The 27161-nt window shown below is 44.5% G+C and overlaps 1 protein-coding gene across 1 annotated transcript in view; it reads right to left on the bottom strand.

Moving 5' to 3' along the window:
- Positions 1–23644, bottom strand: part of LOC138666905 (aldehyde dehydrogenase, mitochondrial-like) — an 81584-nt gene extending 57940 nt beyond the window's left edge. The window contains exon 1 of the mRNA XM_069755090.1: positions 23424–23644. Within this exon, the coding sequence (XP_069611191.1) occupies positions 23424–23552 (129 nt within the window). The 5' untranslated portion in view covers positions 23553–23644. The remainder of the gene's footprint in view (positions 1–23423) is intronic.
- Between the last annotated feature and the right edge of the window lie 3517 nt (positions 23645–27161).

The raw sequence follows: 27161 nt of genomic DNA, 5'->3' as shown, positions 1-27161 counted from the left end.
GTGGCGTGTAGCCACCCCAAGTCATATTCTCATATATCTCCGGTCAGTAAAAAGATGTATTAGTGGTTGCTAGGGAGTTCAATTTTAAATAAAATAAGACACACTATATTCATCAAAGTACAGTAGATTTTCTAAAAGGATACTCACACTCTGCTCGCGAGACCACCATCACAATACTCCTTTTAAAAGGTTCTCCAGGCTTATGGTATTGGTTATCTCTAAGGATTTGTCACAAGTCATTTCTTTTGGAGTACAACAATTACCATCCCCAATCAATCAGCTGTTTTTAGCTCTTGAATTGTAAAAGGGTATATGAATACGATCTGGAGTTGCTGCAGGTTGGATGCTGCGTAATTATGCAGAGTCAAATCCGCAGTGTCCAGATGTTACAGCAGAGTGGATGGGATTTCAAGAAACCCCATGCCCACTAGCCAACCACAGACACCTGCGGATCACTCAGACGGACATGCAGCGCGCCTTTCCAAACTGCAGCATGTCAATTTCTCTTGCAGTGACGCTAGTCTCTGCGTTACCTGCGTTGGGGTGCCCAACCTCAGACTTTTCATACATTGTGTGGTTGTTCTCTACTGCTAACCAGGAATCACTTTGCCAGTTCCCTGATCACTAAGCGCTCGATGCACCCTTGGCATGGCCAAACATTTAAGAGCATTTTCCACCTACTTGTTTTCCATCTAAATCCACCCTTCTTAGGCCGGCTTCACACTTGCGAGCTTTACGGACGCAAGAGTGCAGAAACTACGTCCGTAAAACTCGCAAAAAATACGGCACAATTATTCTCTATGCCCCTGCTCCTATCTGCCGTATTAAACTGATCAGTATTATACGGCTTTCTACGGCCGTAGAAAATCGCAGCATGCTGCGTTTGTCACCGTATTGCGCAAATAAAACGTCAATGAAAGTCTATGGAAGCCCCAAAAATACGGATTACACACGGACCAGCAGTGTGACTTGCGAGGAATACGCAGCGGTGTTAGCGAGAAAAGCCGGCAATTCAGTGCGGTGTACAGTAAAATCACACTGACAGCTTACAAAAGAATAGGTAGAATAAATGTGTACACATAGAAGATATATATATATATATATATATATATATATATATATAGAGCCAGGGAGCATTCTAGGAAAGTTCCCACGATCTAGGAACAGCCAGCAGAGGGCGCCTCACCCCAAATGAAGCTAAATATAGGTCATTGACCTACTTTACCTTCATTCGCTGGGTTTTTGCAGGCAGGAGTAGCGTTGCATTAGCAGAACTCCTGCCTGCAAAATATTTTAACCCCTTCAGATGGATTTACATCGTTGGACCTTACAGATCCTCGGAAGGTATGTATATTCTTGGTTTATTATTTTTTTTTTATTTACAGATCGAGGGTCTTCAGTGAGTGGATTGAGAGTAGAATAAATTTATACAACAACCTTTGTGTTTTTTTCATTAAATTAATTTTTAATAATGTGTGGGGGTTTTTTTTTAACCCTTTACGAGTATTGGTTTAATAATGGATAGGTGTCATAATTGACGCCTCTCCATTATTAATTTGGCTTAATGTCACCTTACAATAGCAAGGTGGCATTAACCCTTCATTACCCCATATCCCACCGCTACACGGGAATGGGAAGAGAGTGGCCAAGTGCCAGAATAGGCGCATCTTCCAGATGTGCCTTTTCTGGGGTGGCTGGGGGCAGGTGTTTTTAGCCAGGGGGGGCCAATAACCGTGGACCCTCTCCAGGCTATTAATATCTGCCCTCAGTCACTGGCTTTACTACTCTGGCGGAGAAAATTGTGCGGGAGCCCACGCCAATTTTTTCCGCCATTTAACCCCTTAATTTACTAGCTAGAACGGCCAAATTTTGCATAGACACACTACTGACAGTAGTGTGGAATATGCAAACAAAATGGTGATATGAGATGGTTTACTGTATGTAAACCAGGTCTCATATCATGTCGGGTTTAGGAAGGAGAAAGCAAAAGTCGGTAATTGAATTACCGGCTTTCTGCTATATCGCGCTGGATGAAATATTAATATATATATACACATATATGTGTCTACTGATATATATATATATTTTAACACATGCATCCCTTGTATATCCGTATGTCGGTTTTGCAAGCCTGCGATAAAAACACGCAGTACGGATGACATACGGATTACATATGGAGGATGCCATGCGCAAAAAACGCTGAAACACCCTGCCTACGGAGGAGCTACAGACCACTATTTTCGGGACTTTTCAGCGTATTACGGCCGTAATATACGGACCGTATTCTCATACGCTGAGTGTGAAGCCGGCCTTAGGCGCCAAAAGGCTATGTTCCCAGGATGAACCCTCAGTACATTTTCTGAAGGTGTGCTTTTGCTGAATCAAGAATACAGTGTCTTACAGTTCTAGCAAGATGGGATTTATAGAAATCTAATGCCCACTCTACTTTTTAACACAGCATAACTGACCTGCGGTGCTTTTTTCAAATCTGCATCATGTCAATTTCTTGTGCGGGTACACAGAGATTTCTGAGAGCAGTTTCCCCATTGCCTCGCAAATTCCACAAGTAAAAATGCACGTTGATGAAGTGAGGACGAAACATGGGTCGGGATTGATGAGCGCTGGCTAGGACATTCCATGTACGGTATATTGAAGGTAATGACTACAGGCTACTGCCCTATTATAATGGAAATGTTGCAGATTAATTGATTGTGGTATTGTGCCCTATGGAATTTGCACCAGTGACAGTTACTCTAGCACACAATAGGAGTCCCCAGATATATCAAGATGCACTTCATTCATATATGTCGCGGTTGCTAACTTCCATTACAAACGCCGCACTTTTAATAATTATTCAATATTTAGAGGCACTACATGGAATTTATACTCAAAACTGCTAAACATATTAACACAATTAGTCTATGCACAACCTTCTTGATATTCATTGGGTGTCCCCAGCTAATCACATTCCTCACTATTGAGGCATTTGCTTTTATTTTATTTTTTTATGCGTCTTTGAATTTAATAAAATTGTCATTTATTCTTCATTTTTCTTGTGCAACTCCGGTCATTTTGCTCTGGATGAGCATTTAGGGTGATATATGGGGATTAATTTGCTCATATAAAGTAGGGTCAGCATCCTTCAGCCCTCTACTACAGCATTCATTTATTTGTCCACAATCCGCTCTGCAAGGAACAAAAAAAAAAAAAAAAAAATGCTTTTATTATACCCACACTGTGCAGTTCTCTGGTCTTGATCCGGCGCCTCCTCTCTTATTATCGCCATCCTCTTTCCCTGCTTCATATGCAATCTGTGTCCTACACAGTGTCCCCCATTGTATTCCTGTACAGGTGAACTTCCCTCCACAGAGAAAAGTAGTGTAGTGCGCGTGCGGAGAAAGGCCAAAGAGCGCCAATGACCCGTAGATAAAGTCAGCGCATGCACGCTACAGTGATTGTGTTGATCTGCTTGGTTATAACAGGTTCCCTTTAAACAAGAGCAGTTTCTGTGGAGGGCATAAACCAGATCATGGGTAAGATTACATCAAACATTCCGGAAGTTTGGAGATGAACAGCAGATTAGAGACAGGTTTTTCGGCTATTGGTTCAAAGGCTGTTTTACCAGCTTGGTTATACAAACCTGTCAGACTAAATGAAGCGACAGCGGCACTGATTTTTATAGTCAGTCATTTGTCTGTCACAGTTTGTGGTGAACAGTCAGGTGGGTGCTGCTAGGGGGCCACCTTCCAGTCGATGATTGGGGACCTTCTTAACAAATATACTCTGAATTGTAGAATATTTTGGCACCATGTGGCGCATCCAGTATCATCAGGAACCGGTGGTGTTACCAGTACTGTGTACGGTGTCCTCTGGGAGAACAGAGTTGGCTGGTGAGGTTTTACGGTATGAGCAACAGTTTGTTAGCCTTTATTCAGCTTTTAAATTCCCAGAAATCAATTTGAAAGTCCTCTCCAATGTTGCTTGATTTATTGCTTCCTGACAAAACTATAAATATGGAAGGATTTTTGCAGCAGTGTATGAGGATATGGTCTTTAGTTGGGAGAGGGGTGTTGGGACCAGAAGACAAACATGTTCATGCTTACAGAAGATGCATTCATGTCACTCTCCAACATCTAGAAATTTGGGGACCCACTCAAAGATTGCTATGGGGCCCAGCCTTTCCCAGTTAATCCCCTGATCAGACATTTAGGGTTTTAAAAAGTTAGCCTGTGAGAAAAAAACAAACAAATGGTATTTACATCCATCTATAGTGGTAATCTGCGGGTAAATAATAGTTTTCAAGCCGTACGCTTCAAGTCATCATGGCGGTGCAGGGAGCTTACAGTCACAGCTTGTTACTCAGTGAGCATGCTGAAGTCAATCAATTTCCTGCTCTGCACACCCACTACAGAACAGGGTGCCAATCAAGGACATAACAAAAAAATGTGAAACCACTGAAATTAAGTATATAATTCCACATGTGTTAATTCATAGATTTGATGCCTTCAGTGTTGTGAGTTCTGTTTTTGGGCTCCCTCTGGTGGTTACTGATGGTACTGGGTGACTTGTCTTTCCTGGGTTTCTGGGTTCCACCTGTTCCATCAGCATATGGGAGTTTCCTATTTAACCTGGCTTTGCTGGCATTTCCTCGCCGGTTATCAATGTATCCAGTGTGTCTTGTTACCTCTGCTCCCTGCTCCTAGAACCTTCTGGACAAGCTAAGTTTGGATTTTCCTGTTTTGGGTTTTGCTTAATTTGGTTTTTAGTCCAGCCTGCAGATATGTGATTCTCTGCTGCTGGTTGCTCTAGTGGGCTGAAATTGCTTTTCATGTACCATGAGTTGGCACATGAGTTCAAGTAATTTCAGGATGGTTTTTTGAAGGGTTTTTCGCTGACCGCGCAGTTCACTTTTGTATCCTCTGCTATCTAGCTTTAGCGGGCCTCATTTTGCTGAAACTGTTTTCATACTACGTATGTGCTTTCCTCTCATTTCACCGTCATTATATGTGGGGGGCTGCTATTTGCTGTGGGGTATTTCTCTGGAGGCAAGAGAGGTCTGTGTTTCTTCTGATAGGGGAAGTTAGATCTTCGGCTGGAGCGAGACGTCTAGGATCATCGTAGGCACGTTCCCCGGCTACTTTTATTTGTGTGTTAGGTTTAGGGTCGCGGTCAGCTCAGGTTCCATCGCCCTAGAGCTTGTTTGTATCTGTGCTTGTCATTTTTGTGATCCCCTGCCATTGGGATCATGACAGTATAACCGGACCACAAAGTGTTAATTGTATTGGCTGAAGTAGGAGGATAAGTAGTCTGAGGAAGTTTTTTTTTTTTTTCCCCTTTCCCTCAGAGTTTGCTGCCTAGCCTTATTGCAGCCTGGCTACTTCCTCCTCCTCTTAATCTTTGAATGGCTCTGATCTCAGCTGTTTATCATGGACGTCCAGAGTTTGGCTTCCAGCCTGAATAATCTTGCCGCTAAGGTTCAAGATATACAGGATTTTGTTGTACATGCTCCTATGTCTGAACCTAGAATTCCTGTCCCAGAGTTTTTTTCTGGAGATAGATCTCGTTTTCTGAATTTTAGGAACAATTGCAAGTTGTTTCTTTCTTTGAAATCTCGCTCCTCTGGAGACCCTGCTCAGCAAGTCAAGATAATTATATCTTTCCTGCGGGGTGACCCTCAGGATTGGGCATTTGCATTGGCACCAGGGGACCCTGCGTTGCTTAATGTGGATGCGTTTTTTCTGGCATTGGGTTTGCTCTATGAGGAACCTAACCAAGAGATTCAGGCTGAAAAAGCTTTGTTGGCCCTCTCTCAGGGGCAAGATGAAGCAGAAATTTATTGTCAAAAATTTCGGAAGTGGTCGGTACTTACTCAGTGGAATGAGTGCGCTCTGGCTGCAAAGTTTAGAGATGGCCTTTCTGAGGCCATTAAAGATGCTATGGTGGGGTTCCCTGCGCCTGCTGGTCTGAATGAGTCTATGACTATGGCTGTTCAGATTGATCGGCGTTTACGGGAGCGCAAACCTGTGCATCATTTGGCGGTGTCGTCTGAACCGTCACCTGAGATAATGCAATGTGATAGAATTCAGTCCAGAAGTGAACGGCAAAAGTATAGGCGGAAAAAAGGGTTGTGCTTTTATTGTGGTGATTCAGCTCATGTTATATCAGCATGCTCTAAACGCACAAAAAAGGTTGATAAGTCTGTTGCCATTAGTACTTTACAGTCTAAGTTCATTCTGTCTGTGACTCTGATTTGTTCATTATCATCCATTTCCGTCGATGCCTATGTGGATTCAGGCGCTGCCCTGAGTCTTATGGATTGGTCATTTGCCAATCGCTGTGGGTTTAGTCTGGAGCCTCTGGAAGTCCCTATTCCTTTGAAGGGAATTGACTCTACACCTTTGGCTATGAATAAACCTCAGTACTGGACACAAGTGACCATGCGTATGACTCCCGTTCATCAGGAGGTGATTCGCTTCCTGGTACTGTATAATTTGCATGATGTTCTAGTACTTGGTCTGCCATGGTTACAAACTCATAATCCAGTCCTTGACTGGAAATCGATGTCTGTGTTAAGCTGGGGTTGTCAGGGGGTTCATGATGATGCACCTCCGATTTCTATCGCTTCATCTACTCCTTCTGAGATTCCTGTGTTTTTGTCTGACTATCGGGATGTTTTTGAGGAGCCTAAGCTCAGTTCGCTTCCTCCTCACAGGGATTGCGATTGTGCTATAAATTTAATTCCAGGCAGTAAATTTCCTAAAGGTCGTTTGTTCAATCTGTCAGTGCCAGAGCATACTGCTATGCGGGATTATGTTAAGGAGTCCTTGGAAAAGGGACATATCCGTCCATCTTTGTCCCCTTTGGGAGCAGGTTTTTTTTTCGTGGCCAAAAAAGATGGTTCCTTGAGGCCTTGTATAGATTATCGTCTTTTGAATAAGATTACCGTAAAATATCAGTATCCTTTGCCATTGTTGACTGATTTGTTTGCTCGCATTAAGGGGGCTAAATGGTTCACTAAGATTGATCTTCGGGGTGCGTATAATCTTATTCGAATAAAGCAAGGTGATGAGTGGAAAACCGCATTTAATACGCCTGAGGGCCATTTTGAGTATTTGGTAATGCCTTTTGGACTTTCTAATGCTCCTTCAGTCTTCCAGTCCTTTATGCACGATATTTTCTGTGAATATCTGGATAAATTTATGATTGTGTATTTGGATGATATTTTGGTTTTTTCTGATGACTGGGAGTCTCATGTTCAGCAGGTCAGGAAGGTGTTTCAGGTCCTGCGGGCCAATTCCTTGTTTGTAAAAGGCTCAAAGTGTCTCTTTGGAGTCCAGAAGATTTCTTTCTTGGGGTATATTTTTTCCCCTTCTACTATTGAGATGGATCCCGTCAAGGTTCAGGCTATTTGTGACTGGACGCAGCCTACATCTCTTAAGAGTCTACAGAAGTTCTTGGGCTTTGCTAATTTCTATCGTCGTTTTATAACTAATTTTTCTAGTGTTGTTAAGACTTTGACGGATTTGACTAAGAAGGGTGCTGATGTTGCTAATTGGTCTCCTGCGGCTGTGGAGGCCTTTCAGGAACTTAAGCGCCGGTTTTCTTCTGCTCCTGTGTTGCGTCAGCCAGATGTTTCGCTCCCTTTTCAGGTTGAGGTTGATGCTTCCGAGATTGGAGCGGGGGCGGTTTTGTCACAGAGAAGCTCCGATGGCTCAGTGATGAAGCCATGCGCGTTTTTTTCTAGAAAGTTTTCGCCGGCTGAGCGGAATTATGATGTTGGTAATCGGGAACTTTTGGCCATGAAGTGGGCATTTGAGGAGTGGCGTCATTGGCTAGAGGGTGCTAGACATCGTGTGGTGGTGTTGACTGATCACAAAAATTTGATTTACCTTGAGTCTGCCAGGCGTCTGAATCCTAGACAGGCTCGTTGGTCACTGTTTTTCTCTCGTTTCAATTTTGTGGTTTCATACCTGCCAGGTTCAAAGAATGTGAAGGCGGATGCTCTTTCTAGGAGTTTTGTGCCTGACTCCCTTGGAAATTCTGAGCCCTCTGGTATCCTTAGGGATGGGGTGATTTTGTCTGCTGTCTCCCCAGACTTGCGACGTGCTTTGCAGGAGTTTCAGGCGGGTAAACCTGATCGTTGTCCGCCTGAGAGACTGTTTGTTCCGGATAATTGGACCAGTAGAGTCATCTCCGAGGTCCATTCTTCTGCGTTGGCAGGTCATCCTGGAATATTTGGTACTAGAGACTTGGTGGCCAGGTCTTTTTGGTGGCCTTCCTTGTCGAGGGATGTGCGTTCTTTTGTGCAGTCTTGTGAGGTTTGCGCTCGGGCTAAGCCTTGCTGTTCTCGGGCCAGTGGATTGTTGTCACCTTTGCCTATCCCGAAGAGGCCTTGGACGCACATTTCCATGGACTTTATTTCGGATCTCCCTGTCTCTCAAAAAATGTCCGTCATCTGGGTTGTGTGTGATCGCTTTTCTAAAATGGTTCATCTGGTACCCTTGCCTAAGTTGCCTTCCTCCTCTGAGTTGGTCCCTCTGTTTTTTCAGAATGTGGTTCGTTTGCATGGGATTCCTGAGAACATCGTTTCTGACAGGGGATCCCAGTTTGTGTCTAGATTTTGGCGGACGTTCTGTGCTAAGATGGGCATTGATTTGTCCTTTTCGTCTGCATTCCATCCTCAGACGAATGGCCAGACTAAACGAACTAATCAGACCTTGGAAACTTATTTAAGGTGTTTTGTTTCTGCTGATCAGGATGACTGGGTTACCTTTTTGCCGCTGGCCGAGTTTGCCCTTAATAATCGGGCTAGTTCTGCTACCTTGGTTTCTCCTTTCTTTTGTAATTCGGGGTTTCATCCTCGTTTTTCCTCTGGTCAGGTGGAACCTTCTGATTGTCCTGGAGTGGACATGGTGGTGGATAGGTTGCATCGGATTTGGAGTCATGTGGTGGACAATTTGAAGTTGTCCCAGGAGAAGGCTCAGCAGTTTGCTAATCGCCGTCGCCGCGTGGGTCCTCGACTTCGTGTTGGGGACTTGGTGTGGTTGTCTTCTCGTTTTGTTCCTATGAAGGTCTCTTCTCCTAAGTTCAAGCCTCGGTTCATCGGTCCCTATAGGATCTTGGAAATTCTTAACCCTGTGTCGTTTCGTTTGGATCTCCCGGCATCGTTTGCTATTCATAATGTGTTCCATCGGTCGTTGTTGCGGAAGTATGAGGTACCTGTTCCTTCGCTTAAGCCTCCTGCTCCAGTGCTGGTGGAGGGAGAATTGGAGTATGTTGTGGAGAAGATCTTGGATTCTCGTGTTTCCAGATGGAAACTCCAGTATTTCGTCAAGTGGAAGGGTTATGGTCAGGAGGATAATTCTTGGGTGGTTGCCTCGGATGTTCATGCTGATGATTTGGTTCGCGCTTTTCATAGGGCTCATCCTGGTCGCCCTGGTGGTTCTCGTGAGGGTTCGGTGACCCCTCCTCAAGGGGGGGGTACTGTTGTGAGTTCTGTTTTTGGGCTCCCTCTGGTGGTTACTGATGGTACTGGGTGACTTGTCTTTCCTGGGTTTCTGGGTTCCACCTGTTCCATCAGCATATGGGAGTTTCCTATTTAACCTGGCTTTGCTGGCATTTCCTCGCCGGTTATCAATGTATCCAGTGTGTCTTGTTACCTCTGCTCCCTGCTCCTAGAACCTTCTGGACAAGCTAAGTTTGGATTTTCCTGTTTTGTGTTTTGCTTAATTTGGTTTTTAGTCCAGCCTGCAGATATGTGATTCTCTGCTGCTGGTTGCTCTAGTGGGCTGAAATTGCTTTTCATGTACCATGAGTTGGCACATGAGTTCAAGTAATTTCAGGATGGTTTTTTGAAGGGTTTTTCGCTGACCGTGCAGTTCACTTTTGTATCCTCTGCTATCTAGCTTTAGCGGGCCTCATTTTGCTGAAACTGTTTTCATACTACGTATGTGCTTTCCTCTCATTTCACCGTCATTATATGTGGGGGGCTGCTATTTGCTGTGGGGTATTTCTCTGGAGGCAAGAGAGGTCTGTGTTTCTTCTGATAGGGGAAGTTAGATCTTCGGCTGGAGCGAGACGTCTAGGATCATCGTAGGCACGTTCCCCGGCTACTTTTATTTGTGTGTTAGGTTTAGGGTCGCGGTCAGCTCAGGTTCCATCGCCCTAGAGCTTGTTTGTATCTGTGCTTGTCATTTTTGTGATCCCCTGCCATTGGGATCATGACACTTCAGTGTGAATGTACAATTTTCATAGCCATAAAAATACAGAAAAATCTTTAACCCCTTCCCGACCCATGACGCCACGTAGGCGTCATGAAAGTCGGTGCCATTTCGACCCATGACGCCTATGTGGCGTCATGGAAAGATCGCGTCCCTGCAGGCCGGGTGAAAGGTTAACTCCCATTTCACCCGATCTGCAGGGACAGGGGGAGTGGTAGTTTAGCCCAGGGGGGGTGGCTTCACCCCCTCGTGGTTACGATAGCTCTGATTGGCTGTTGAAAGTGAAACTGCCAATCAGGTGAAATATTACAAATCGCTCTATTATAACGGGTGAAATATTACAATCCAGCCATGGCCGATGCTGAAATATCATCGGCCATGGCTGGAAATACTAATGTGCCCCCACCCCACCGATCGCCCCCCCAGCCCCCCGATCTGGCCGGTACACTGCTCCGGCTCCCCTCCGTCCAGTGCTCCGCTCCCCCCCGTGCTCTTGTCCGCTCCCCCCCGTGCTTCAATCACCCCCCCGTGCTCCGATCCACCCCCCCGGTGCTCCGTTCCACCCCCCCGTGCTCCGTTCCAGCCCCCCCGTGCTCCGTTCCACGCCCCTCGTTCTCCGTTCCACCCCTCCCGCGCTCCGATTCCCCCCCCCGTGGTCCCCCCCACCCCATCATACTTACCGATCCAGCCGGGGTCCCGTCCGTCTTCTCCCTGGGCGCCGCCATCTTCCAAAATGGCGGGCGCATGCGCAGTGCGCCCGCCGAATCTGCCGGCTGGCAGATTCGTTCCTAAGTGCATTTTGATCACTGAGATATAATCTATCTCAGTGATCAAAATAAAAAAAATAATAAATGACCCCCCCGCTTTGTCACCCCCATAGGTAGGGACAATAAAAAAATAAAGAATTTTTTTTTTCCACTAATGTTAGAATAGGGTTAGGGGTAGGGGTAGGGTTAGGGCTAGGGTTAGGGCTAGGGTTAGGGCTAGGGTTAGGGCTAGGGTTAGGGCTAGGGCTAGGGCTAGGGTTTCGGTATGTGCACACGTATTCTGTTCCTCTGCGGATTTTTCCGCTGAGGATTTGATAAATCCGCAGTGCTAAACCGCTGCGGATTTATGGCGGATTTACCGCGTTTTTTTCTGCGCATTTCACTGCGGTTTTACAACTGCGATTTTCTATTGGAGCAGTTGTAAAACCGCTGCGGAATCCGCACAAAGAAGTGACATGCTGCGGAATGTAAACCGCTGCGTTTCCGTGCAGTTTTTCCGCAGCATGTGTACAGCGATTTTTGTTTCCCGTAGGTTTACATTGAACTGTAAACTCATGGGAAACTGCTGCGGATCCGCAGCGTTTTCCGCAGCGTGTGCACATACCTTTAGAATTAGGCTATGTGCACACTGTGCGGATTTGGCTGCGGATTGGCCGCTGCGGATTCGCAGCAGTGTTCCATCAGGTTTACAGTACCATGTAAACATATGAAAAACCAAATCCGCTGTGCCCATGGTGCGGAAAATACCGCGCGGAAACGCTGCGTTGTATTTTCCGCAGCATGTCAATTCTTTGTGCGGATTCCGCAGCGTTTTACACCTGTTCCTCAATAGGAATCCGCAGGTGAAATCCGCACAAAAAACACTGGAAATCCGCGGAAAATCCGCAGGTAAAACGCAGTGCCTTTTACCCGTGGATTTTTCAAAAATGGTGCGGAAATATCTCACACGAATCCGCAACGTGGGCACATAGCCTTAGGGTTAGGGTTGGAATTAGGGTTGTGGTTAGGGGTGTGTTGTGGTTAGGGTTGTGGTTAGGGGTGTGTTGCGGTTAGGGTTGTGATTAGGGTTATGGCTACAGTTGGGATTAGAGTTAGGGGTGTGTTGGGGTTAGTGTTGGAGGTAGAATTGAGGGGTTACCACTGTTTAGGCACATCAGGGGTCTCCAAACGCAACATGGCGCCACCATTGATTCCAGCCAATCTCGTATTCAAAAAGTCAAATGGTGCTCCCTCACTTCCGAGCCCTGACGTGTGCCCAAACAGTGTTTTACCCCCACATATGGGGTACCAGCATACTCAGGACAAACTGCGCAACAATTACTGGGGTCCAATTTCTCCTGTTACCCTTGTGAATCTAAAAAAATGCTTGCTAAAACATAATTTTTGAGGAAAGAAAAATGATTTTTTATTTTCACGGCTCTGCGTTGTAAACGTCTGTGAAGCACTTGGGGGTTCAAAGTGCTCACCACATATCTAGATAAGTTCCTTGGGGGGTCTAGTTTCTAAAATGGGGTCACTTGTGGGGGTTTCTACTGTTCAGGCACACCAGGGGCTCTGCAAACGCAACGTGATACCCGCAGACCATTCCATCAAAGTCTGCATTTCAAAAGTCACTACTTCCCTTCTGAGCCCCGACGTGTGCCCAAACAGTGGTTTACCCCCACTCATGGGGTATCAGCGTACTCAGGAGAAACTGGACAACAACTTTTGGGGTCCAATTTCGTCTGTAACCCTTGGGAAAATAAAAAATTGCAGGCTAAAAGATCATTTTTGAGAAAATAATTTTTTATTTTCATGGCTCTGCGTTATAAACTTCTGTGAAGCACTTGGGGGTTCAAAGTCCTCACCACACATCTAGATTAGTTCCTTTGGGGGTCTAGTTTCCAAAATGGTGTCATTTCTGGGGGATCTCCAATGTTTAAGCACACAGGGGCTCTCCAAACGTGACATGGTGTCCGCTAATGATTGGAGCTAATTTTCCATTTAAAAAGCCAAATGGCGTGCCATCCCTTCCGAGCCCTGCCGTGCGCCCAAACAGTGGTTTACCCCCACATATGGGGTATCAGCGTACTCAGGACAAACTGGACAACAATATTTGGGGTCCAATTTCTCCCATTATCCTTGGCAAAATAGGAAATTCCAGGCTAAAAAATCATTTTTGAGGAAAGAAAAATTATTTTTTATTTTCATGGCTCTGCGTTATAAACTTCTGTGAAGCACCTGGGGGTTTAAAGTGCTCAATATGCATCTAGATAAGTTCCTTGGGGGGTCTAGTTTCCAAAATGGGGTCACTTGTTGGGGAGCTCCAATGTTTAGGCACACAGGGGCTCTCCAAACGCGACATGGTGTCCGCTAACAATTGGAGCTAATTTTCCATTCAAATAGTCAAATGGCGCGCCTTCCCTTCCGAGCCCTGCCGTGTGCCCAAACAGTGGTTTACCCCCACATATGAGGTATCGGCGTACTCGGGAGAAATTGCCCAACAAATTTTATGATCCATTTTATCCTACTGCCCATGTGAAAATGAAAAAATTGAGGCTAAAAGATAATTTTTGTGACTAAAAAGTTAAATGTTCATTTTTTCCTTCCATGTTGCTTCTGCTGCTGTGAAGCACCTGAAGGGTTAATAAACTTCTTGAATGTGGTTTTGAGTACCTTGAGGGGTGCAGTTTTTAGAATGGTGTTACTTTTGGGTATTTTCAGCCATATAGACCCCTCAAACTGACTTCAAATGTGAGGTGGTCCCTAAAAAAAATGGTTTTGTAAATTTCGTTGTAAAAATGAGAAATCGCTGGTCAAATTTTAACCCTTATAACTTCCTAACAAAAAAAAAATTTTGTTTCCAAAATTGTGCTGATGTAAAGTAAACATGTGGGAAATGTTATTTAACTATTTTGTGTCACATATCTCTCTGGTTTAACAGAATAAAAATTCAAAATGTGAAAATTGCGAAATTTTCAAAATTTTCGCCAAATTTCCATTTTTATCACAAATAAACGCAGAATTTATTGACCTAAATTTACCACTAACATGAAGCCCAATATGTCACGAAAAAACAATCTCAGAACCGCTAGGATCCGTTGAAGCGTTCCTGAGTTATTACCTCATAAAGGGACACTGGTCAGAATTGCAAAAAACGGCAAGGTCTTTAAGGTCAAAATAGGCTGGGTCATGAAGGGGTTAAATAAGGTGTGTCCAAACTTTTGGTCTGCATGTATTTTGCATGCATGTATCTATCAAGAGGTCTATAGCAACATTAAGGCTATGTGCACACGATGCAGATTTTGCTGCGGATTCGCAGCGTTTCTGCAGCTGCGGATCCGCAGCAGTTTCCCATGAGTTTACAGTACAATGTAAACCAAAAACGCTGTGCCCATGCTGCGGAAAAAAATGCGCAGAAACAGTGGATTATTTTCCGCAGCATGCCAATTCTTTGTGCTGAATCCGCAGCGGTTTTATACCTGCTCCAATAGAAAACTGCAGATGTAAAACTGCAGCGGAATCCGCAGTAAAAACCGCAGCGGTTTTCCACTGCGGATTTATCAAATCTGCTGCGGAAAAATCCGCAGTGGTCCATTCTATGTGTGCACATAGCCTTAAGGAGCTGCAGGAATTTCTGTTAAGTACTGGTTGTGTATTGCATGTGTCGATAATCTGTTGTATTATTCATATTTCTGGCCTGTGCTGTAGGGGGGCAATACAGAAGCCTTTTCTTGCATAGATTGTGAGCCCCAATCGGGGACAGTGATGACAATGTGTCTAAATTGTAAAGCGCCACGGAATATGTTAGCGCTGTAAAAAAAAAAAAAAATTCTTCTTTGTAGGATTTTGTTTTTACATGACAACCCCCCCCCCCCCCCCAGACATTTTAACAGGGGTGTGAAGCTGTCTATATCTACTGTACCTTTCAGCTGAAATATAGGGAAACATCAGTTAATTGCTGCATTTGTACTATAGCTTTATTGAGCCACCCTCATTTTGCCACAAATCTAACAATTTCATAAAAGGATCCTGGCGCACTATAAGGGTAAGTTCACACAGGGCGTTTTTGCTGCTTTTTTATGCTAATTTTCAGCTGCTTTTTACAGAACCAGAAAAGCCTATGATATTTCAGTAATCTCATGCACACACAATGGTTTTTGTTTGATCAGTATTTTGTGCTTTGCTGCGTTTTTTGGACATAGAGCATGTCACTTCTTTCAGCGTTTTTTACCCATTGACTTGAATGGGTGTTGGAAAAAAAAAAAAAAAAACGCAGCAAAAACGCAGGTATCTTTATTTGCTGCTGAAAATTCAAGGACATTAGCATGGACAAAGAAAAAAAAAAATGCACCAAATACGCACCTAAGCCTGCGTTTTTGACGCAGATTCTTTTGGCCAAGAAGATCCGGTTTTGCTGCAGAAAAAAAACCAAAAAAACAAAGACACCCAGTGTAAAGTTACCCTAACAAGTAATTTGACGTCAGCAATGCCTGAGGTAACACAGACATCGGAGAGAGGGGGTGGGGATAAGAGTGAAAAATAAATGATTGCTTCATATACTACAGTAAGTATGTGTACCGCTAAGGCATTGCAGAAACAGGGCTGCAACACAAGTATAGTCAACCTCTATGGGAGTACTCCATTATCTAGCAGAAATAACTCCGCTCTACCCTTTAATGACCGCCAATACGCCTTTTAACTGACCTGAGATATAAGAGAATATCCTCCCCATACAGGTAACAATCCAGCATCTGTCGGCTGTACACTACAGCTGACAACTTTCTGCATCAGCCACGATCAGTGTTTGCATCGTCCAAATCTGTTTAACCCCTTAGATGCTGCTGTAAATAGTGACTACACCATTATATATGGTTAACAGAGTGTGGGGGCTTCCTCTTTATCCAAATTTGTGCCCTCAGATCATGATTGTGTGGTCCTGATGTTTGCCGTGGCAATTCATGACCAAATAGCGGCCTTAGAGTCTGGCGGCTGTTGTAACCTGTTCAGAAGTTAGAGGCATTTAGGTGGTAAAAAAAAATGCACATTTTCATTTCTGTCATACCACTTTGCATTAATTCCTGTAAAGCACCTGAAGGGTTAATAAACGACCTGACAGCAGTTTTTGATATGTCTGGGGGTGTTGTTTTTAAAATGGTATGACGTTTGGGGGGTTTCCCAATATTTGAGACCCCTAAAGTCACTTCAAACATGGATAAATCCCTAAAAAAATAAATTTAGTAAATTTCCTTGAAAATATGAAAAATTGTTGCTACAATGTTAAGCCTCCTAAAATGCTAAAAAAATAAAATAACATTTTACAAATGGTGCTGATGTAAAGCAGACATGTGGGAAATGTTATTTATTAATGGTTTGCTGTGGTATGGCCATCTGGATTAAAGGGATAATCATTCAAATTTTGAAAATTGCTAATTTAACATTTTTCTCAAATTTTTGATATTTTTTATAAATAAACACAACATATTGACCTAAATTTACCATTATCATAAAGTATAATATGTCACGAAAAAACAATCTCAATATCACTGGGATTTGTTGAAGCGTTGCAGAGTTATTACCACATAAAGTGACACTGGTCAGATTTCAAAAATTTGGCTCTGTCACTAAGGGGTTAAGGCTATGTGCACATGTAGTCTGGGTCCACTGGATTTTTCCGCAGAGGATTCCAGTAGAACTGATAAATCCGCAGTGGAAAACCGCTGCGGATTTATCGCGGTTTTCCTGCGGTTTCCATTGCGGTTTTCCATAAGGGCAGTTGTAAGGCTACGTTCACATTAGCGTCGCGTCGCTGTTGCGTCGGCGATGCGCCCCTATGTTTAACATAGGGGACGTGTGCGTCTTTTTGCACGCGTTTTCCGACACGTGCGTCGTTTTAGACGCTAGCGTCGGACGCAAGAAAACGCTACAAGTTGCATTTTTCTTGCGTCCGATTTCGTCAAAAAACGACGCACGCGTCGCAAAACGCGCGCGTTTTTGCGCGCGTTTTTCCGTGCGTCGCCGACGCAGGGCGGCGCAACGCTAGTGTGAACGTAGCCTAAATCCGCAGAAAAGAGACATGCTGCGGATTGTAAACCGCTGCGTTTCCGCGCGTTTTTTTCCGCAGCATGTGCACAGCGTTTTTTTTTTCCCATACGTTTACATTGAACTGTGCTGTAAACGCAGGGGAAACTGCTGCGGATCCGCAGCTGTGCAAACGCTGCGGATCCGCAGCAAAATCCGCATCGTGTGCACATACACTTAAACAGAAAATATTAAAACCTGAAAGACCCCTTTAATTTCCATTTAATGTGAACACAGGAAGATAAAGGCAGTCAGAAGTCTCTGATGCTGCTCATATGTTAGGGAAACAAACGTAAATGGCCTGCCAACACCCACACATGTGATAGTCAGTGGATGCTGATGAAGCCACTAAGAACTGCTGACTAAAATCAATGGTCTTTTGCGACTTCTGCCTACAGCCAGTCCAAAGCTCCAGTAAGAACCGTAGTATTCATAGGATATTCACTCAGTCAATGGAAAAATGTGAGCCAGATTTTACCCCTCAAACTACTTATACGCGCATGTAGCTCTTTCAAAGAAACGTCCCGCAATACCTTTACATGGCCAGTCAGTTCCTGTGTTTGAGAAATCAGCATTTAATTGATATGGAAATGAAGCTGAAGAGCTACTGTAGATCTGAAGTCTCTGCCACTCCAGCTCTATTTCCAATCTAGCACCACATGCTCCTGCTTAACTAACAAGTAGTTTCCCCGACTCCTTTGCCCAAAGTCATTTGTCAGTCAAGCAGGAGGAGATTGTACTGGGCGAGGAATAAAGCTGGTGTGAGAGGATTCAGATCTACAGCCTCATTTATATGTAATAAATAAATAATTAGTGATGAGTGAATACACTTGTTACTTGAGATTTCTCGAGCACGCTCGGGGGTCCTCCGAGTATTTTTTAGTGCTCGGAGGTTTAGTTTTCATTGCCTCAGCTGAATGATTTACAGCCATTAGCCAGCGTGGGGGTTGCCTGGTTGCTAGGGAATCCCCACATGTAATCAAGCTGGCTAGTAGCTGTAAATCATCCAGCTGCGGCTAAGAAAACTAAATCTCCAAGCACTAAAAAATACTCGGAGGACACCCAAGCGTGAAATCTCGAGTAACAAGTATATTCACTCATCACTAATAATAATCTTTATTTTTATATAGCGCTAACATATTCCACAGCGCTTTACAGTTTGCACACATTATCATCGCTGTCCCCAATGGGACTCAATCTAAATTCCCTATCATTATGTCTTTGGAATGCAGGAGGAAACCGGAGTACCCGGAGGAAACCCACCTAAACAGGGGAGAACATACAAACTCCTTGCAGATGTTGTCCATGGTGGGATTTGAACCCAGGACTCCAGCGCTGCAAGGCTGCAGTGTTATCCACCGTGCCACCCGTCAATTCAAACACTGATTTCCCAGTAACAGAAGAACTGACAGACCAAGTTAAAGGTATTGCTGGACTGGTCTTTGAAAAACCTAAATGCTCATATAGTTTGAGGTGTGAAATTATGAAGACAGATTCCCTGGGGCTATAAACAGATAACTGTTGGGACAATTGATCATTCATCCAACAGATATAACATGGGTCAAAAGATGGGATACACCCCTGTTTATGCGATGGTTGTCCTTGTGCTCATTGTGCACAGTGTAGATTCAGACTGTAGGCAGCAAAATCAGTAATGATCACATGTGTAAATTAACACGTGTGAAACAAACCAGAATGTATGATAGCCCACCTTAAATTGCTCAAGCTACCTCCTTTTCTCCATTGACAGCTTTACACCCCCTTGGCATTCACTCAAACAACTTCATGTGGTAGTGATCTGGAATGTCTGCTAATGTCCAGGCCCAGTCAAGAGTTCATTTGTGGAATCTATGGCATTCAGAATGTGTTTGCAACAATCTGGAGTGTTTTGCAGAAGAACTATTGGTACACAGTTCCATACAATGCCGAGTCATATTCCACAACTGTTGTAAGCCAGAATATGACAACCCCTCAACCGAGTAAAGAAAAAATAGTCCATCAATACTTTTAAGATATCAAGGCTAGTCAATCTGGAAAATTCCTAGAACCTTGAAGATCTCAAGTGCAAGTCATATAAACCATCAATCACTATGATGAAACTGGCTCACATGAGGACCACCCCAGAAAAAACAAACAAACAACTAATTACCTCTGCTGCAGAGGATAAGTTCAACAGATTTACCAGCCTCAGAAACTGTAAATTGACAGTACCTCTGATAACAGCCATCATAAGTACACAGATGTGGAGATGTGTCCGCTACTTTACATCTAGTGCTCAGTAGAGACTGCTAAAGGCAAGACTTTATGGGCGAATTGCTGCAAAGAAGTCACTGTTGAGCTCTGCAAACAAGAGACTTGTTTGAGACAATACAAGAACTGGATATTGGATCAGCAGAAATATGTACTGTGGCCTGAAGAGTCAAAATATGAGAACAAACATGGCTTTGCAAAAAGGTGAGCAGATACAGCTTCTACTTGTTTGGTTCCCACCATGAAGCAGGGGGAGGTGTAATGGTGTGGTAGTGCTTTGCCACTGAAACTTGTTGATTTATTCCAAATTCAAGGCATTCTTGTCCAGCATGGCTACCACAGCATTCCACAACATGCGTTTTGCATTCAATGGGATCATTATTGATGTTGCAACACGTCAATGACTCCCCACCCTTAAATAAAAAAACCCTCCAGGCAATGTGCCCAAGAAGGAGAGGAATGGAGTGCTGCATCAGATGACAGGACTCCACAGTCACCAGACAGTTTAGATGGTTTGGAATGAGTTGGAGCACAGAGAATTCAAAGCAGCGACGTGTGCTCAGCAAGTTTTTCAGGGCAGTCAGAAAGCCAATCTAGGGACTGCCTGATGAAGCGGCTTGAGAGAATGTCAAGGGGGTGTAAAATTATTAAAGAAGGGGTACCTTCAGGAATCTAAGGTTTAACATATTCGGTTTTGTTTTTACACACATTTCTTAACCCTTTGGTTCCACATGTGTGTCTTCACAATTTTGCTGCCTTCAGTCTGAATCTACAATATGTACATTACAATAAAAATCAGGGACACCCATTGCATCAACATGTGCTTTTCATACTATTCGTCCCTGTGCTTTCCTGCGCATGCCTGAAAAAGGAAAGCACAGCGCAGGCGACGGGTACGTTACTGAAGGTAGAGGACGCGCGCCGGACAGGGCTGAGTGATGGCTGGGAGGCGGTTGTGTCCGGGGGAAAAGATGTGCCCCCCCCAGACAGACTAAAGGTATGGCGCACAAATTATAAAAAGTAGTATTGCAGCGTTAGAAGGGACCCCAAAAAGAAGAGCCACCTTCACAGAATGCAGCATTAGTGCTCTTTTTAGTTAAAAATGCCTGGGGGGGAGTGACAGGTTCCCTTTAACCCTGCTGTTCTGTTCGGTCTGGGGAGACCTATTTTGAACTTTGGTATTTTTTGGGGTGTTCAAGATGCGGTTCTGAAACTTGTGGTTGATTGACTTAAATGAGGATGGGTCGGTCGGCCACGAGTTTCAGAGCCGCATCTTGAATATTTTAAAGAATATTGAAGTTCAAAGTCGGTCATTTTTGACCAACAGAACAGCAGGGTTAATGGAATGCTCTGCGGGTGTCATGTCATGAATGGAGAGACCCTGATGTGCCTAAACAGTGGGAATCCCACAAAAGTGACCCCATTTTGGAAACTAGACTCCTCAAGGAATTTATCTAGATGTGGGGGGCTCTTTGACCTTTCCCGCACGGCACACACTGCAGTACTTTACTCTGCACTCAACGGGGTGGTTAAGTACGCCTGTGCAAGAGCGCGATGCCAAGGAGATTGTGTGGATGACGAAGGAAGACGTCATTCACATGAAGCAATGAGGACAGGGATCGTAAGAAGATGGAAGGCGCCGGACCAAGACCTGAGACACCCCTCGGACCGGACCGCCCCGCAGATGAGTATAATTAAAGTCATCTTTCTTCTCTTACAGGTTGGGGGCAGATATACGTCATTATAGAAGGCCATCAGTCCCGAAAGGTGGTGGTCTTACTTCATACCAGCCAAAACTGGTGACAGATTCGCTTAATCCCTTACTGACATCGGACGGTATAGTACGTCCGATGTCAGCTCCCCTGCTTTGATGCAGGGCTCCGCGGTGAGCCCGCATCAAAGCCGGGACATGTTAGCTGTTTTGAACAGCTGACATGTGCCCGCAATAGCGGCGGGTGAAATCGCGATTGACCCGCTGCTATTAACTAGTTAAATGCCGCTGTCAAACGCAGACAGCGGCATTTAACTACTGCATCCGGCCGGGCGGCCGGAAATGACGTCATCGCCGACCCCCGTCACATGATCGGGGGTCGGCGATGCGTCAGGATGGTAACCATAGAGGTCCTAGAGACCTCTATGGTTACTGATCACCGGTGGCTGTGAGCGCCACCCTGTGGTCAGCGCTCACAGCACACCTCCATTTCTGCTACATAGCAGCGATCAGCAGATCGCTGCTATGTAGCAAAGGCGATCGAGTTGTGCCTGCTTCTAGCCTCCCATGGAGGCTATTGAAGCATGGCAAAAGTAAAAAAAAAAGTTAAAAAAAGTGAACAAAATAAAAAAATATAATAGTTTAGATCACCCCCCTTTCCCCCAATCAAAATAAATCAATTAAAAAAAAATAAAATCTACACATATTTGGTATCGCCACGTTCAGAATCGCCCGATCAATAAAAAAAAGCATTAACCTGATCGCTAAACGGCGTAATGAGAAAAAATTGAAACGCCAGAATTACGTTTTTTTGGTCGCCGCGACATTGCATTAAAATGCAATAACGGCCGATCAAAAGCACGTATCTGCACCGAATTGGAATCATTAAAAACGCCAGCTCGGCACGCAAAAAATAAGCCCTCAACCGACTTCAGATCATGAAAAATGGAGACGCTACGAGTATCGGAAAATGGCGCAAATTTTTTTTTTTTTAGCAAAGTTTGGAATTTTTTTTCACCACTTAGGTAAAAAATAACCTAGTCATGTTAGGTGTCTATGAACTCATAATGACCTGGAGAATCATAATGGCAGGTCAGTTTTAGCATTTAGTGAACCTAGCAAAAAAGCCAAGCAAAAAACAAGTGTGGGATTGCACTTTTTTTGCAATTTCACCGCACTTGGAATTTTTTTCCTGTTTTCTAGTACACGACATGGTAAAACCAATGATGTCGTTCAAAAGTACAACTCGTCCCGCAAAAAATAAGCCCTCACATGGCCAAATTGACGGAAAAATAAAAAAGTTATGGCTCTGGGAAGGAGGGGAGTGAAAAACGAACATGGAAAAACGAAAAATCCCACGGTCATGAAGGGGTTAAACCCCGGACCCCAGAGCTGCAGTGCTAACCACTGAGCCACCGTGCTGCCCATACATAGCACAGATTGGACAGAGAGTCTGTGTACCCCCAGTTTTTATTCCTCGACATATGTTTATAAGTTGACAACAGAAGAACAGCAGCAATATTCTCCCAAATGGTTTTATGGTGGGAATGTAAATACTTACTAAATAGACCTAGGAGGAGAGCTGCCGGATCATGTGTTAGGGTATGTGCAGACGTTCAGTAACTGGCAGCGCTTTGGACGCAGCACATGTCTGCTGTGTACAAAGCGCTGCCGGCAGGTGACTCCTCTGTGTTCACTGAACCTTGCGGATTCACTGCGTCCAATACATTGTGATATTTATCTTGAGGAGGCTCACATCTCTGCAACATAAATAGACATACTGCAGTCTGGAAAGATGCGCCGCATGTCCGTCTCCGCAACTGAAACCCGGGTGTCTGTGCACACATAGTGGATACGGCATTTCTTGAAATTGCATCCTCTATGCTGTAACATCTGGATGCTGCGGGTTGGAAGATGCACAAGTACACGTCTGCACATACCTTAATAGGAAACAAAGTCACAAAGTATCAGTCATTCTTCCATGGGACATCTGGCGGCTCAGATGAGGCTGTTACTCCGGCTCTGCCCATCACTCCGCCTGTGTAATACTAACGATCGCTGTAATGGCTGATCTCACCCGCCATCATTACAACATTCCTATGAAAAATTATTTCAAAGCTGCAAAAAGTGAGAAACATCTGGTGCTGCGACCGATCACTGCGGTGCCATTGTGTAACACCAGAGGCACAGGGCTGGGTGTATACACTGCAGCCTATAGAGCCCACACTCCAACTTACAGAGCCAGGAAATCGCAGGACTGAGGCCGAGATCTGCGCCAGATCACACTGCAGAGAGACGGGAGATCGGTAGGACGATCAACTCTAGTCCGACATCGCAGCGATTTCAGCCTCAGCGTCTACATTTACCATAGACTTCCATTGTAGCCCATACACAACACAACCATGGGGTCATTACCTGGTTATAGTGGACGTCGGGCTTAGGGTTGGGGGCAGGAATGGCAGCAGCAGAAAATCTGCCGATCTGGACCCCCAGAGGCACCGGTGATGCCCTGGAGCAGAGTTTCCCCAGCACAGCTCGGAACATGGTGCCGCCTCGTACACACAGAGCAGCTGCAGTCCGGTCACCAGCGCCACAGACTGAGCGGGGAGGAAACTTCTGCAAACTCGGAGCCGCACAGACCACGCCCTCCTGTCAGAGAGAGCAGAAGTTCAGGATTCTGACCAATCAGCGCGAAGATTAGAGATGAGCTCGACCAATGGGAAGAAGAAAAAGACCCCTCCCCCAGAGGTAAACTTCCCCGCAGCTAACAGGAGTGCTGTGTCATGTCAGACAGACAGTGCGTGCAGCGGTGGAATGCGGGGCGTGTATATAGCTGGTGTGTGTGTACATAGCTGGTGTGTGTGTATAGCTGGTGTGTGTGTGTACATAGCTGGTGTGTGTGTGTATAGCTGGTGTGTGTATATAGCTGGTGTGTGTGTGTATATAGCTGGTGTGTGTGTATAGCTGGTGTGTGTATATAGCTGGTGTGTGTGTGTGTATATAGCTGGTGTGTGTGTGTATATAGCTGGTGTGTGTGTATAGCTGGTGTGTGTGTGTATATAGCTGGTGTGTGTGTGTATATAGCTGGTGTGTGTGTGTATATAGCTGGTGTGTGTGTGTATAGCTGGCGTGTGTATATAGCTGGCGTGTGTATAGCTGGCGTGTGTATATAGCTGGCGTGTGTATATAGCTGGCGTGTGTATAGCTGGCGTGTGTATATAGCTGGTGTGTGTGTGTATATAGCTGGTGTGTGTGTATAGCTGGCGTGTGTGTATATAGCTGGTGTGTGTGTATATAGCTGGTGTGTATATAGCTTGTGTGTGTATAGCTGGCGTGTGTATATAGCTGGTGCGTGTATATAGCTGGTGTGTGTATAGCTGGCGTGTGTATAGCTGGCGTGTGTATATAGCTGCTGGAGTGTATATAGCTGTTGGTGTGTGTATATAGCTGTTGGTGTGTGTATAGCTGTTGGTGTGTGTATATAGCTGTTGGTGTGTGTATATAGCTGGTGTGTATATATAGCTTGTGTGTATATAGCTGCTGGTGTGTATATAGCTGCTGGTGTGTGTATAGCTGCTGGTGTGTGTATATAGCTGCTGGTGTGTATATATAGCTGCTGGTGTGTATATAGCTGTTGGTGTGTGTATATAGCTGTTGGTGTGTGTATATAGCTGGTGTGTATATATAGCTTGTGTGTATATAGCTGCTGGTGTGTATATAGCTGCTGGTGTGTGTATAGCTGCTGGTGTGTGTGTATAGCTGCTGGTGTGTATATAGCTGCTGGTGTGTATATAGCTGCTGGTGTGTGTATAGCTGCTGGTGTGTGTATAGCTGCTGGTGTGTATATAACTGCTGGTGTGTATATAGCTGCTGGTGTGTATATAGCTGCTGGTGTGTATATAGCTGCTGGTGTGTATATAGCTGGTGTGTGTGTATAGCTGCTGGTGTGTATATATAGCTGCTGGTGTGTATATAGCTGCTGGTGTGTGTGTATAGCTGCTGGTGTGTGTGTATAGCTGCTGGTGTGTGTGTATAGCTGCTGGTGTGTGTGTATAGCTGCTGGTGTGTGTATAGCTGGTGTGTGTATAGCTGCTGGTGTGTATATAGCTGGTGTGTGTGTATAGCTGGCGTGTGTATATAGCTGGCATGTGTATAGCTGCTGGTGTGTATAGCTGCTGTTGTGTATATAGCTGGTGTGTATATAGCTGGTGCTCTGCGATCTGTCACCGAGCGAAGGCGCCGCAGCCCGGAGAGCTCGGGCTCATCCCCACTGTTACCACGCACAGGGTCACTGCAGTGCAGGACGCAAAAGTTGGGTTATTCAGCCTTTTTTTTTTTTTTACAGGTTTCACAACAAAAATCACAATAATAAAAAAAATAATACAGCGAGGTGGAGTGATGTGAAAAGTGTATTCGGCTACCAAAATTATAACGCTGGCACAAACATGGGCATCAAAGTGGGCAGCAAGGGCGTCCTGATCCGATGGGCATCACGGTCCAGTCCGGGGCCTCCCATCTTCTTACGATGACGTCCTCTTGTCTGCACGCTGTGGCTCTGGCGCAGGAGTACTTTGCCCTGTTTAGAGCAAAGTACTGCAGTGCGCAGGCCTCGGGAAAGGTCAGAGAGACCCAGCGCCTGCGCACTGCAGCATCTTGCCCTGCTATCAATAGGGCAGAGAAGTACGCCTGCGCAGGGGCTGCATGCGTTTTTGCATGTGTTTGCGGATGATACGCTGCGCACATAGACGCAAATGTGAAACTAGCCTTACTAACTATTTTGTCTGCATGGCTGACAGTGCTGGTGCATTGCACACTGTATGCATTAGAACTGCAATCAGACTGCAGAAAAGAAAAAAATCGTAAAACTTTTAAAATCACAAAATAATTAAAATGTATTGTACCCCAAAATAAACAAAAAAATACACATATAGCAGCATCCGGAACAACCCGACCTACAAAACTGTTCCATCAGTTAACCCCTTCAGTGAATATCGTAAAAAAAAACGCAAAAAAATGCCGCCAAACAAAAAGTGGAATAAAATGTGATCAAAAAGACCACTGTAAATGAAAATGGTATGGATGAAAACATAAACTTGTCCTTCAAAAAATAACCTGCCACACAGCAGAAAAACAAAAAAGTTGTAGTTCTCAGAATAATGCAATACAAAAATAACAATTTTTTTCTATAAAGTATATTTTATTGTGTAGAAGTGACAAAACATAAAAAAAAGATACAAATGCAGTATCGCTGTAATTGTACTGATCCGAAGAATAAAGCTGCCTTATCAATTTAACCACACGCAGAGCGGCATAAAGAAAACCCCAAAAAACAATTCCTGAAATTTCTGATGTCTGTTCATTCTGCCTCCCAAAACTTGGAATAGAAAGTGATCAAAAAATGTTATCTGCCCAAAAATGGTACCAAGAAAAACGTCAACTTGTTCAACAAAAAAATATAGCCATAACATAGCTGTTGAAATATGGCTATGCACAGTGCGTTTTACCTGCGGATTTTTCAAAAACTGAGCAGAAAAATCCAATTGCATAAAAGTGCTGTCAGCCACAGGTTTGTGCACCTCTGAAAGGAAGGACACAGCTGAACAGAGACCAGACAGAGTCCAGATTAACTGTGCTGCCTCATTATAGTGAATGGATCCCTCAGGGGTTTCATCTGAATCAAGTCACTTGGACATTTAGATGGAAACCCTGATGTGAGTGCTATGCATAGAACGCCAGATAAGGGCCACTTTCCACTTGTGTGAGAAAAAAACGGTCCGATTTACGGACCGAAAAAACAGATGTAACGTGTGCGATTGTCATGCGAGTGTCATGCGAGTGTAATGCGATTTTTTAATCGCATCATCCGTTTTTACATCCGTATGCAATCCGTTTTTTTTCTCTGCAACTATTTTTATACAGTCATTTACAGGACTATTTACAGTGTTCTGTGCCACAGAATGGTAAGGTATCCATAAAAAACAGATGGAATACGGATGGTCCGTATTCCATGCGGTTTTTTTCTCACACCCATTGACTTGCATTGGCGAGTCTCGTCCGAGAATCTCAGCAATACGCAGCATGCTGCGATTTTTTTCTCAGCCGACACAGATTTTTCTCAGTCCGATTTCGGCTGGGAAAAAAATCGCAAATGGA

The sequence above is a fragment of the Ranitomeya imitator genome, chromosome 1 (assembly GCF_032444005.1).
Source record: "Ranitomeya imitator isolate aRanImi1 chromosome 1, aRanImi1.pri, whole genome shotgun sequence".
Lineage (NCBI taxonomy): Eukaryota > Metazoa > Chordata > Amphibia > Anura > Dendrobatidae > Ranitomeya > Ranitomeya imitator.
The sequence above is the reverse complement of the archived record's forward strand: the minus strand, read 5'-3'. Positions and strand labels throughout refer to the sequence as shown.